Source organism: Phocoena phocoena, chromosome 7 (genome assembly GCF_963924675.1).
Source record: "Phocoena phocoena chromosome 7, mPhoPho1.1, whole genome shotgun sequence".
Classification (NCBI taxonomy): Eukaryota; Metazoa; Chordata; class Mammalia; order Artiodactyla; family Phocoenidae; genus Phocoena; species Phocoena phocoena.
In genome coordinates, this window is record NC_089225.1 from 59861889 (window position 1) to 59874596 (window position 12708).

Here is a 12708-nt window from a genome sequence, read left to right on the forward strand (position 1 = left end):
AATTCTACCCATGATGTAATTCAATGCTTTGTACTAGGGGCTCAAATTCTCAAATCTTAGAATATACTTTATGTTCAATAATGTACTAGTATTTTCTGCAAATTAAGCAAACTGATGAAAAAATTCTCTTAGAATTCAAGTCTTAACAATATTTACAGAATACTGAATCCTTTGGTAAGTCTAATATCTTAGAGTTTAAGAAGCAACCTTAGGGTGAAGCAAAGAGAAGCAAATAGTTACATTAGTTACCAAATGTATTAGTTACCTTATGTCTCTTAGAAAAATAACACATTTTCATTGTGTTTAAATAACTAATGTCTCCATCCTTCTTGACTTTAACAACTGGCCCCTTCTCGCCCAGACTTCTTTCTTAGGTTTGAGATTTCCTAACTGAATTTTCAAGGAAAGGAAAGGAGCAGGGAGGGGGAGAAAAATTGGAAACTGCTTTGGTCCACAATTCCCTTATTCAGGAATTGGACCTATTTTGGAACCATCCAGGCAGAAAGACACATGTACAGTATATGCCTAACAATGCACGTCCTTTCTTCCTTTGCATTTACTCCACGTGTAAAAGCATAGATGTAAATATACAGATGTACTAGGAGTTAAGAAGCTGGAGTTTTACTTGGGACTCTGCTACTAACTCACTTTGTGACCTTATGCAAGTCTTTTCTCTCTCTTTGGGCCTCAGTTTCCACAGGGTAAGATAAAAGAGTTCAGTTAGCTGCTTTCTGAAATCCCCTCCAACTTCAAAAAGATTGGTTCTTATTTAAAGGAATAAATATTTGTTCATTGTCCTGATTAACACTGATTCATCAGAAGTCTTCACTTACAAGATTACACAAGAGTATGAGACATAAGTTGATGAGTCCTGGACATAAAAAGGGGAACATTTAAAAAAGAGATGGATGTATTTTAAAGTAAATTGTACTTCTTTATAAAAGAAGTTTGAACTATTTAGGTAATGTCTTACCAATTATTTGGTGGTTGCTATTCCAAATAGGTACGCAGAGAACCGATCTTATGTGAAAACCAGATATCTGTTCAGCCTAGGATAAAAGAAATTAACTAAAATTAAATATTATCTACCCATTTCTGACATATAGCTCACCACTCTTCATAACAGATATTTAAAAATAACTTTTAAAAAGACATAATCTAATTGTAATGCATATACTCACCTGTCTCTTTTCATTTAAAACATCACAATGCACATCCCAAGGAAATCATCCCCTAACCAAATACGAATCAACCAATAAACCCTACACGCACACTATCTCTCCCAATCCCTGCACCCACATAAAGCTGAATGTAAAACTATCTTGATCACGATCACACCACCAGACAAGAATTCTGGCAACTGTTTCTCTCTGAGTATTTAAAGCATTTTAATTAAACCAGTGGTCAATATTTCTCTTTGAGCACATCTTTTAGTAAAAAAATTGCGTCTATAATGCTGTTACATGTGTATTTACTTTTTTAAAATTTATTGAAGTATAGTTGATTTACAATGTTGTGTTAATTTCTGCTGTACAGCAAAGTGATTCAGTTATACATATGTATACACTCTTTTTTTTAAGATTCTTTTCCATTCTGGTTTATCACAGGATACTGAATATAGCTTCCTGTGCTATACAGTAGGACCTTGCTGTTTATCCATGTATTTACTTTTAATATTCTGTATTTCTAACATTACTGATTTATTACATATGTTGCAAAATCATATAAAAATAAAAGTCACGAAAGATAAGATAAGGGTTCAGCAATCTTTCTGTACCCTAACAGATTGTCAGGAGATGATATATATGAAATACAAAAGTATAATTATCAGCATCAGACAAATGTCATTCAGTAACAAGCTCCACTTAATATTAAAACCAATGATCCATATTTGAATTGCTAGATAAGAGCTACTAAAGACTGAAAGGGTGTTAGTGAATAGATATGACCTTGGTTTCTAGCGAGAAAGGTCAACCTGTCATCCCAATCCAATCAGAGAAAAAATAAAACATTGAGGTTCTAGATTATGGTTATTGGGATAAAAGATATTTTTATATTTTAAAACATTTACTGTAGAAGTTAAGAGCTACATATTTGTTGAAGTTGGAAGTTAATTTATACACCTAAATTTTATATTTGGATTTTTTTTTTGGTTTTCCTCTGAGGAATTAATTTTTCAGATATCTTCTACTCTTGATACCAGTATATTAGTTTGTTTTTTAAAGTAATTTTTTGATCTTTTCCTTGAAATCTTTCCCTATTCCTAGCTCATGAAGATATTCTCCTATTATTTCCCTAGAATCTTTATTGTTTTAACTGTTACTTTTAGATTTACATTCCAACTGAAAATAATTTTTGAGTATAGTGTGAGCTGAGAGTCAAGATTCTTTTTTTTTTTTTTCTTGGTGGATATCCAACTGGACCAGAACTAATTCTGTGGGGCAGGGGAAATGCCTCTCCCCACCACTATCTGGTACCACTTTTTTCATTAATCATGTGTCCATATATGTAAGGATCTGTTTCTGGACTCTGTTCTACTTCATTGATTTATGTGTCTACCCTTATACCAATATCATACTGCCGTGAATAATAAAGTCTTATAATACATCTTGGTATCTGGTGGTGTAATTTCTCCAACTTTTTCCTTCTTTAAGATTGTCTTGACCATTGTTGGCCCTTAGCATTTCCATATTAATTTTAGAATCAACTTGAAGTACACACACACACACACACACACACACACACACACTGCTGAGATTTTTATTAGGATTCTATTGAATTTATCAGTCAATTTGACATATTTACATCATTGAGTCTCTCAATCTATAATATCCCTCTATTTAGAGTTCTTAAAAATTTCTCTAAGCCAACTTTTATAGTTTTCTATGCAGAAGTCTTACATATAATTTGTTATATTTGTACCTGGTGCTTTAAAAGTTTGTGTTATTATAAATGGTATTATTATTTTCTAATGCTTTTAATTGACATATAGAGACATAATTGATTTTTGTATATTGAACTTGGATCTATCAATCTTGCTAAATTCAATTATTAACTTTAATATCTGTAGTGCTTTGGATTTTCTAGGCATATTATCATGTCATCTTACTCTTCAATTCTATGCCTCTTAATATGTGCTTTTAGATCATGTGATTTTTTTCTTTTTCCATTTGTTAAGAGCATAAATTACATCAATTGATTTTTGAGAATTCCAGAAAAAAACAAAGAAAGCCAAAAGCCTGGGCATAAATCATTCATCAATGCGCTCTTTCATTATATATTTATTTACCACCTCCTATGCACCAGACACATTGCTGGGTATTAAGGATATAAAAATGAATTCAAACAGTTATTACCCTTGAGGAGCTCACCTAGTCAAGACAGAAGTAGTTAAGATAAAATAAGTGTCCAAGTAAAGAACGTTCAGAATACCACAGAAAAGCCAGCAACTGACTGTGTTTAGAGAAATCTGGAGCAGTTTTAGCTCCTTAAAAGTGGGTCTTCAAAGATGAGGGTGACAATTATGATGACAAGATAACATTTACTAGATGATCACTTGATATCAGGCACCTTGTTCTGCACTTTCACATGCATTATTGCATATACTTACTCAAACAACCCTATGAAGTAGGTACTGTTAACATCTTCCCTTATCAGATAAGACCTAGAGACACTGACTGCTTTGAAAGTGGAAAGACTGGTTCGAAGGAAGCCAATCACAAACACATCCATCAAAGTTATCTTCCAAAAGAACAAAGTGGTTTTCTTCCTCTCCCTAAGGAGAGAGTCTGAATAACAGCAATGTCAGTGAGCACAAAGAGAAAGAAGTCAATTTTAGAGAGGTCTGGGAGGTGTAATCTATAGACTTGGGCTGGCCTGAGTAGCACTAGGATGCTGGGGTGTGTTTTGTTTTCCTGAGGGTCATACACAATTGTCGGCGGTCCCGCCCCAGCACTGAGCAGTAGGCACAATTGGCTCTGCCAGCTCCTGGGACAACTGTAGCCCCTGTCTAACCTCTCCCGGGAAATCTGAAGCAGCTGAGGGTAGAGGTCACAGTGCAAGAAGAAAGGGAACATGGACTGAGTGACAGAAAGAAGGAGAGAGACAGCCTGAGAGGCTTGGTGGTGACAAAAATAAACCTCAGGTTCTTTGTCAGTGAAGTAAAAGATAATTTTGCTTACCAAAAAATTAGTGTAGTTCCCCAAAAGAATTTTTGTTGTAGGGAGGTAGGAGTATGCGTTCTCCCATCCCTACAAAAGATAATATTGAGGTTCCTGGTTTGAGGAAGGGCGGTGGAGCTCCTTGAGGTGGGGAACACAGGAAGTTTGAGGGAAATGATTCCAAATTCAAGCTGACACACATTACAATTGAAAGGGCAAGGGGAAGGGAGAGTGAAGAAGGAGCCCCTCGTATTAACTGCGTGGGTAAAATCACCAAGAAAGAGCTCGTCCAATAAAAAGACAAAAAGGATGAAAAATTGAATCTGAGGGGACACAATATTTAGGACAGGAAAAAGAAGGCAGGATGGAAAAGAACTCCAAAGCTCATATTCTTCAGCTCAGGCTTTATAGCATTCCTAATGTGTGAACACATTGCTAACAGCCTTTCTGGAAATAGATTTATTGACGTGTATCCAGAGTCTAAAAAGTACAAACATCCTTTGCCTTATCAATTTTATGTCTAGGAATTTATCCTATGGCAATTATCATAGCTATGCACAAAAGTTTACATATAAAGGTATGAATCATAGCATTATTTATGATAATGATATATCAGAAATAACCTGAACATTCCACTGGAGGGAGTTAGTTAAGTAAATCATAGCACAGTAGAATATTATCCATCTAATTAAAATCATGCTATAGAAGAATATTTGTAAACAGGAAAAATTGTAATACATTAAGTGATAGTAGTGTGGGCATCTGTGGGTGTACAAACACATATTACATATATTGGAAAATCCTGGAAAAATTATAACCATAATAGTTGCCTTTGAATTGTTTGTCCATGGGAGTCTTTGTTTGTTTCTTTGCTTTTAAAATAAACTTTATTTTTTATTTATTTATTTTATTTATTTTTTTTGCATTACGCGGGCCTCTCACTGTTGTGGCCTCTCCCGTTGCGGAGCACAGGCTCCGGACGCGCAGACTCAGTGGCCATGGCTTACGGGCCCAGCCACTCCGCGGCATGTGGGATCTTCCCAGACCACGGCACGAACCCACGTCCCCTGCATCGGCAGGCGGACTCTCAACCACTGCGCCACCAGGGAAGCCCTAAACTTTATTTTTTAAAAACAGTTTTAGGTTCATAACAAATGAGGCAAGTACAGAGAGTTCCCATATACCCTCTGCCCCAACACATGCACATCAACACCCCTCACTATCAACATCCCCCACTAGAGTGGTACATTTGTTGCAACTGATGAACCCACACTGATTCATCATTATCATTCAAAGTCCATAGTTTATATTAGGGTTCACTCTTGATGCTGTATGTTCTATGGGTTTATATATATATAAATATATATATTTAAACCCATAGAACATATATATAAATATATATATATAATATATATAAATATTATATATATAAAATATATATTTATATATAAATAAATATATATATTTATTATATATATAAATCTATATAATGACATGTATCCACCATTACAGCATCACACAGAGTAATTTCACTGCCCTCAAAATCTTCTGTATACCACCTATTCATCCATCCATCCCTCTGGCAACCACTGATCTTTTTTTCATCCAGCTCTATTGAGGTATAATTGACAAAACTGTAACATTTAAAGTGTACAACATTATGATTTGATACATGTAGACACTGTGAAAGAACTCTGCCTATGGGAGTTTTTTAAACTACTATTTCTATTTTCTAAATTTTAGATAATGAATTACTTGTACACAAGAGAAAAAGTTCTCTTCTAAATAGAATTATAGGGGAACAACAGTGTCAAATGTTGCACAATAGTCAAACAGGATAAGCGCTGAAAATGGGCTATTGGATTTAGTAACACAGAAGGATAACTGAAGGCAAAGATAGTCAAGGGAAGAAGGAATGGGATCAGGAACAGAAGTAAAGTGGTTAGTTCTGGAGAAGAGGAAGGCCACACTGAGAGAGCAGAGCTAGAGTCTCGCACGGGCTGAGCCCAGGAGGAGGGGAGCGGTGACTGAGGATGTTGAGGGTATTTCTAAGCCATTCCCACTGTGGCTGAGAAAGGGAAGTGGGGCCAGCACTAACTGGCTATAAGCACAGGGAAGACGGGGTGGTGACGATTAGCAAGCTTGATGAGCCCAACAAGGTGGGAGAGGGGAAGAAGGAAGGATGGAAGAGTATGATGAGAGTGAATTTTCCAATTTTAAGATCATTGAGGCAATCCCCTAGTTGTCTATTTGTGGCAATGGCTGTTGTTTCTGGAAAGATAAAGATTAAAATTCACATCATTAGAGTCCCAAATATTAGACCATATAAGACTAAGCAGCCTTTCCAGGAGGCTACCATTAAAATAAATACATTATCTAGGGGTGTCTAGTTCTTTCCAATTAAAGATGTATATACTAAAAATTTTCCAAGTCTCTGTCCTCACTGGGTCTTTCCAGTTAATGGATATAATTTAAGATGGTTTACCTCATGGAGCCATCAAAACATACCTGTCATATTTTCCAGACTCTCAAAGGCAGTCAAGGGGAATGTTAAAAGAATTGGTGATAACATAACACTACTCATTAATGTGCAGTGTGTTTTCTTCCCCTAGAACGATATGTGCAACTTTAATAGTAATCTAAAGTAGTACTTTATCCCCCAAACACCAATCTACCAGTGAGAAATTCTGGTACTAGGACAAGTGAGGGAGGAGATGTTCTGAGTCAGTCCCCTGATTTCCCTGAAACAACAAAGAGGCATTTCTTTATGCCAACCTCATCTGCACATAGGTTTCTAGAACATTGCCTACAAATGATTCCTTAAATTCCTGACGAAAGCACTCCTAAAAAATAACTGACCTTTGGACTTAGAGCCGACGCATTGTCTTCCACCACCTATGCAGCAAAGTCTGTTCGACCCTTAGAACCATGGCCCCCTATTTGTCTTCACTACTCACATCTTCCCCATTGTATAACTTATTCAAGTCTTAGTAATCCTCCTAACTTTCCTCACCCTCCTGGTCATCTGGAAATTTTATATCTATTGTCCAATCTTCCCTACCAAGTCCCATTCTCGGGAAAGGCTCTCAGCCTGGTTTACACTAAGTATCAGCAACTGAGAGATTACCGGGAGCAAGTGCTTTTCAGCCCTACCTCTTAATGGTTCCATTTTTCCACATTTCCCTTTGTAACAGAAGCATAACTGATAGACCAGAAGGCGTTACAAAGAATGGAAAAGAAGCTGTCCTGCCAGGCTAGCACTCAGCATCCCAGATTGCAGAAGTACTTTGCTGTGAAGATCTGACAGGCGAAAGGGGCTTTAATGCTCTAAGTCAAAGGATCTCAGAGACTGGAGTCCCATTATCCTTAAGTGCTACAGGACAAGGGTAAGAATTTTTGAGTTGTCTGTAACAGGCTTTAATAAAAAAAAAAAATTGTTTTTTAATCAGAGAAAGAATGTCACAGGGAAGAATTGCATAGGATTGAAGAGTGACAGAATTAATATCATGACATCTTAGATTTAACTGTGTAACTCTGGGCATCAGCCCCCCCACGGCAGAGGAAACCTGGGTGCTGATGGGTTTTCCACCACTCCTGAATCTGTAACACATAGACCACCAAACCATCCATGAATAAGGCCTGCCTTACTTTTTAGTTATTTTCTGCCATTCCCCTTGCTGAACCTTTCCTATTTAAATGTTGGGTCCAATTGTTCATTTCTGTTGCAGGCAGAAAAGAAACCCTGCATGTAATGGCTCTGAAAATTCTTTCCATAACTATATAAAGGGAAGGAAATACTAAATTAAGCAACAGAATAGTATACCTTACATTGAGTAAATAATAGCTTGTTGTGCATTCGTATACTTGTTTTAAGGTGTTCTTTGATCTAGTATGAAAAAGAAAGGGCAGAAAGCTTCACAGATGATGTGCTAGAGTGTAACTAATTATTGGGAGTTGAGTTCATAAGCACAATGCTGACTAAAAGCAAGGCCAGAATAATTGTTTCATGGTGAAGGTATTTGTAACTAAGTATGCACTCCAAGAAGCCACCTGACCCAATGTCAGGTCATTTGCAAATGCAGTTTATATACATGTTGTTGGGACAGTCTCAGACAAGGATATTAGTTAGAATAAAATCCAACCAACACTCCTTGCTGACGAGGGCAATAGAAAGTAATCCATCTGAATTCCCCAAAGATACAGCAAGACAAGTTAGTTTACTTAGATCTTGCATTATTTCAATTCTGGTTTTGAGTAATAGTTTATAGATTTTAGAGGGCTCGTAATAGCCTGGTAAAATATAATTTCACATAAGATATAAAAGGTCTAACATTTTAAAACATCTTTATAATTTTGCCTAATTACAAAAGCAATATATGCACTCATGAAATTTTCAAGTTAAACCAAAATCAAAAGCTGTAATCTTGCCATCTCTAGAGATAGCAACTATTAACAGTTTGGGATAAGTTCTTCCTGATCTTTTCCTACAAATACGTAATATGTTCATACATCAATTTATAATATTCAACAATATACAATTATTCATAAATAACACAGATAATATATTCAACAATATTGAACAATATTCAATAGTAATGCTTATTAGATGTTGGGGATACATCAGTGAGCAAAACCAATAAAATTCTCACCTTCTTTGAGCTTACATTCTAGTGAGAGAAGGCAGATGGTAAACAATACAAAAAAATACATAAATAAACTATGTTAGAAGGTATTAAAAATTATGGGGAAAAAATAGAGCAGCATAAAAGGGATTAGAAATACCAAGGGCACCAGACCTTACTAACAGGTAACATTTGAACGATGACTATAAAGAGGTGAGGATGTGACCCACGCAGACATTGGAGAAAGAGTATTTCAGCAGAGGAGTAGCCAGTGCAAAGGCCCTGAGGTAGATGTATGAGTGGCATGTTCTAGGAATAACAAGGAGACTGGTGTGGGTGGAGAAGTATGAATGAAGGCTGAGGATAGAAAATGAAGTGACATCGTGTAGGGCACTGTAAACCTCTGAAAGAATGGTGAGTTTGGATTTTACTCTAGTGAAGTAAGGAGACTATGAAAACTTTGTGAGCTGACTTGTGATACAATATAACTTAAAAATTTAAAACCCCTGGTATTGTATTGAGAAAAGAGTGTGGAGGGGAAGAGCGGAAGCAGAGAAGTAGATTAAAAAGCTACGACCATGAAATGGTCCAGAGATGATGGTGGCTTCGACCTGGGTGGTAGCAGTTGAGTGGTGAGAAATGGTCAGATTTTGGATAAATTTTGCAGGTAGAGCCAATTATACTTCCTGATGAGTTAGATGCGCAACACGAGAGAATCATGCCTATAACATTTTTGGCACAAGCATTAGGAAGAACTGAGTTGCCGTAACAGAGATAGGGAAACAGAGGAGCAAGCTTAGCAGAAAAGAGATTGTAAGTTCTGTTTTGGACATGTTAAGTTTGTTGTCTATTAGATAAATATGTGCATATATATGCATATATACCTACATATATTATTCTATACATACTTTTAAACATTATTCTAAACATACTTCTCTATGACTTGCTTTTGTTCTTGTGGACATTTTTTCCATATCAGGACATACAGATCATCTCATGGGATATTTTGTACGGACTCAATTTTGGTCTTTATTATAGTGTTATAGGCAGAATTCTAAAGATATGGCCTCTAAGATTCACACCTGCCCACCCTTTACTTTGTACAAATCTGGTATAATCCCCTCCCCTCAGGTGTGGGCAGGACTTGTGAATGTGATAGGACTGTCACTTCTTTGATTAGGTTATGTTATAAGGCTGTGATGGGACAGCCTCTCGTGTGTCACTCCTGACATTATGTAAGCCTCTGTGAGAGCCAACTGGAGTTTCTCCCTTTGGCTTTGAAGAAGTAAGCTGCCAAGTTGTGAGAGGGTCATATGGCTAGTAGTACCTGAGGGCAGTCTCTAGGAGCTAAGAGAGACTTTTGGCCAGCAGTCAGTAAGAAAATGGGAAGCTCAGTCTATAACTGCAAGAACTCAGTTCTGCCGACAACCTGAATGGGTTTTGAAAAGAACACCAGGACCAAATGAGAACGCCACCTGGCCACCTCCTTGCTTTAGGCCTTGTGAGACCCTAGGCATCATGCCAGACTTCTGACCTACAGAAGATAATAAACAGGTGTTTGCCTTAAGCTGCTGAATTTGTAGTGATTTGTTACACAGCAACAGAAAATTAATATACATAATATTCCTGTCCGTGTCTTTAGGAGCCAAGCATGAATACCCCTACCACAGAGCAAATGACTGATTAAACTACAAAACCCACTAGCATGATAACCCATGAGTGTGAGTGTTTCTTGAGCCACTATGAATAAATATAATGAGTTATATTTAGTCAGTCTTTTCTGTCTTGCATCCTTTTTGAGGACTGCAGAATCTTGTAAGAGAATTAGCATACAGTGATCTTCATAAGGCTGCAGAATGTAAACCTCAGAAATTTGGTTCTGGCTTTGTGACTATCTTATATAACCACTCTGTCATAATTTTCCATCCATAAACCAAGGAGTCTGGCCTTAAAACTATGCATGCTATCAAGCCCAGCAGGTACCTCTCTAGGAGTCAAACAGGCAGACAGAAGGCAAGTAATCACTGTGCCTCACTGCTAAGTCGTTCTGTTCACCACAAGGAGGGAACACCATTAAATATTTAAAACAATCACAAAGAGAACACACAGCAGGTAAACAACTATGATTACTTGCCCCGCAGCCCTCACAGCAAGTGCCTGGGATGAGGTTTACATCACATTAAAGACACCCCTTTGTAGCTTCAATCAAAAGGAAGACCAAGGGTTTCACAACTGAGATTTCAAAATAAGGATCGTTCTCTTGCTGTATATCTTTGGGCAGAGTTTCTCAGGACTTACCAGAAGTTACCACAAGGTAGGAAAGACACAGAAATGAGAAATACAGTTTCCACTTTGTATAGCCAAAGCAAATGTTGATGGAATAAATTCTCTCTTATTAGGCACTGGCTTTTAGCCTTATGATTTAAGGACTGGTGGGCTGCTTGGGCCTGGGCAGTATAGCCAGCCCCTAAAATCCGATCATACCTAAATGTGCTTGGGTAACCTGGCCCCTGGATGGCTGGCCAGCCACCCTCGTGAAGAGCCAGGGCCACATACTGCTGGTCTCCGCAGGGGAGGATATGGTGAACATCTCCCCAGAGCAGCCCAAGGCCATAGGACATGCATCCAGCCTTATTCACCTTTGTAGGTAACACCTGCTATTGTTTCTCCTCTGACCAGACAGGAAAAGACCTGGCTTTCTTGAAGACCTACAAGTTATCAGATTATTGCCACCATCCCTTTTTTGCTGTCAACAGTCACCCTTTATTTCTCTCTTTGGCTAGAGACTTTCCTCTTCTTTCCTCACTGTGTCTCTGGAGGAAAAGGACATTGACATTGGCTTGTCCATGATCGAGGTCTGCTGGTCTGTAGTTCTGTGTAAAGACCTCCTCATTTAGAGAAAAGGACCTGCTTCTAGCAATCCCTCAAGAACCGAAAAACTAGTCCTCAACCAGACTAAAATCTTCACCTGACATTTATATATTTATAGGACTGCAAGATTTACAAAATATTTATATAGAATTTTACTCGTTACATTATGTATGCAAGTAGTATGCCCAAGACTACCCAGCTGGTGAGTAGGGCAGCTGGGACAAAAAGATAGGTCTGCCGTACATAAATTCCTACACCTGTGTAGACAGAGGAATGACAGAGTGGTGATTGTTTTCCAGGCAGCCCCTGAGCAGCTGGTCCCCGTGAGAGGCCACTCAAGGAGAGAGAACTGAATTAGGAATCGGAAAGCCCATAGTCTGTTCTGTGCCCTGTCTTGAGGAAGCTGTGTGGCCTTAGGCAAGTCACTTCAGCTCTCTGAACCTCTGTTTCCTCACCTGTAAATGAAAGAAATCTCTAATATTTCTATTAACTGAAAGTGATATATCTACAGTATGAAACCCCAGAATAAGGCCAATCCACTTTGGGGGGCTCTATCCCAGGTCCCTGCTGTCTAATGAATTGGTGTCCTTCTTCATGTTCAGTGAAGAGAATTCAAACTGCCAGAATTAGTCACTGAGCCATTGAGAAATTTAGGATAGATGCCAGTGCTCAGGATATAGAATTATGTTGAGAAAATCTATATGAAAAAATAGGAAATGCTTTGAAAAGAATTCCCCATGAAACCTCCCTGCAAATTATCATTTTTGTTAACCAGCCTCAAATTATTCAGGGAACTTAGTGAATGTAGAGAACAAAAAAGCATATAGTTTTCCCAGTGGAGATACCTATTGGAGATAATCCATTAATCCTGGATTAAAAAAATGATTTCCTTATATTCTATCACTGATAAACAACTACTTAGTTATGATTACTGGGAGAAATTATGGACCCATATACCAGACTCAAGAAGAGAGGATGTAAACCTTTCCAAGAAGACAGCACAATTCTAAAAGATACCCTCTGTCTCTAGGATAACTCTAGAATTACCTTTAGTG

General features: G+C 37.6%; 1 protein-coding gene across 1 annotated transcript in view; it reads right to left on the reverse strand.

Annotated features, from left to right (window-relative positions):
- Nucleotides 1–12708, reverse strand: part of PDE11A (phosphodiesterase 11A) — a 419270-nt gene that overhangs the window by 190277 nt on the left and 216285 nt on the right. The window contains exon 7 of the mRNA XM_065880101.1: nucleotides 974–1049. Coding sequence (XP_065736173.1) covers nucleotides 974–1049 — 76 coding nt within the window. The remainder of the gene's footprint in view (nucleotides 1–973; nucleotides 1050–12708) is intronic.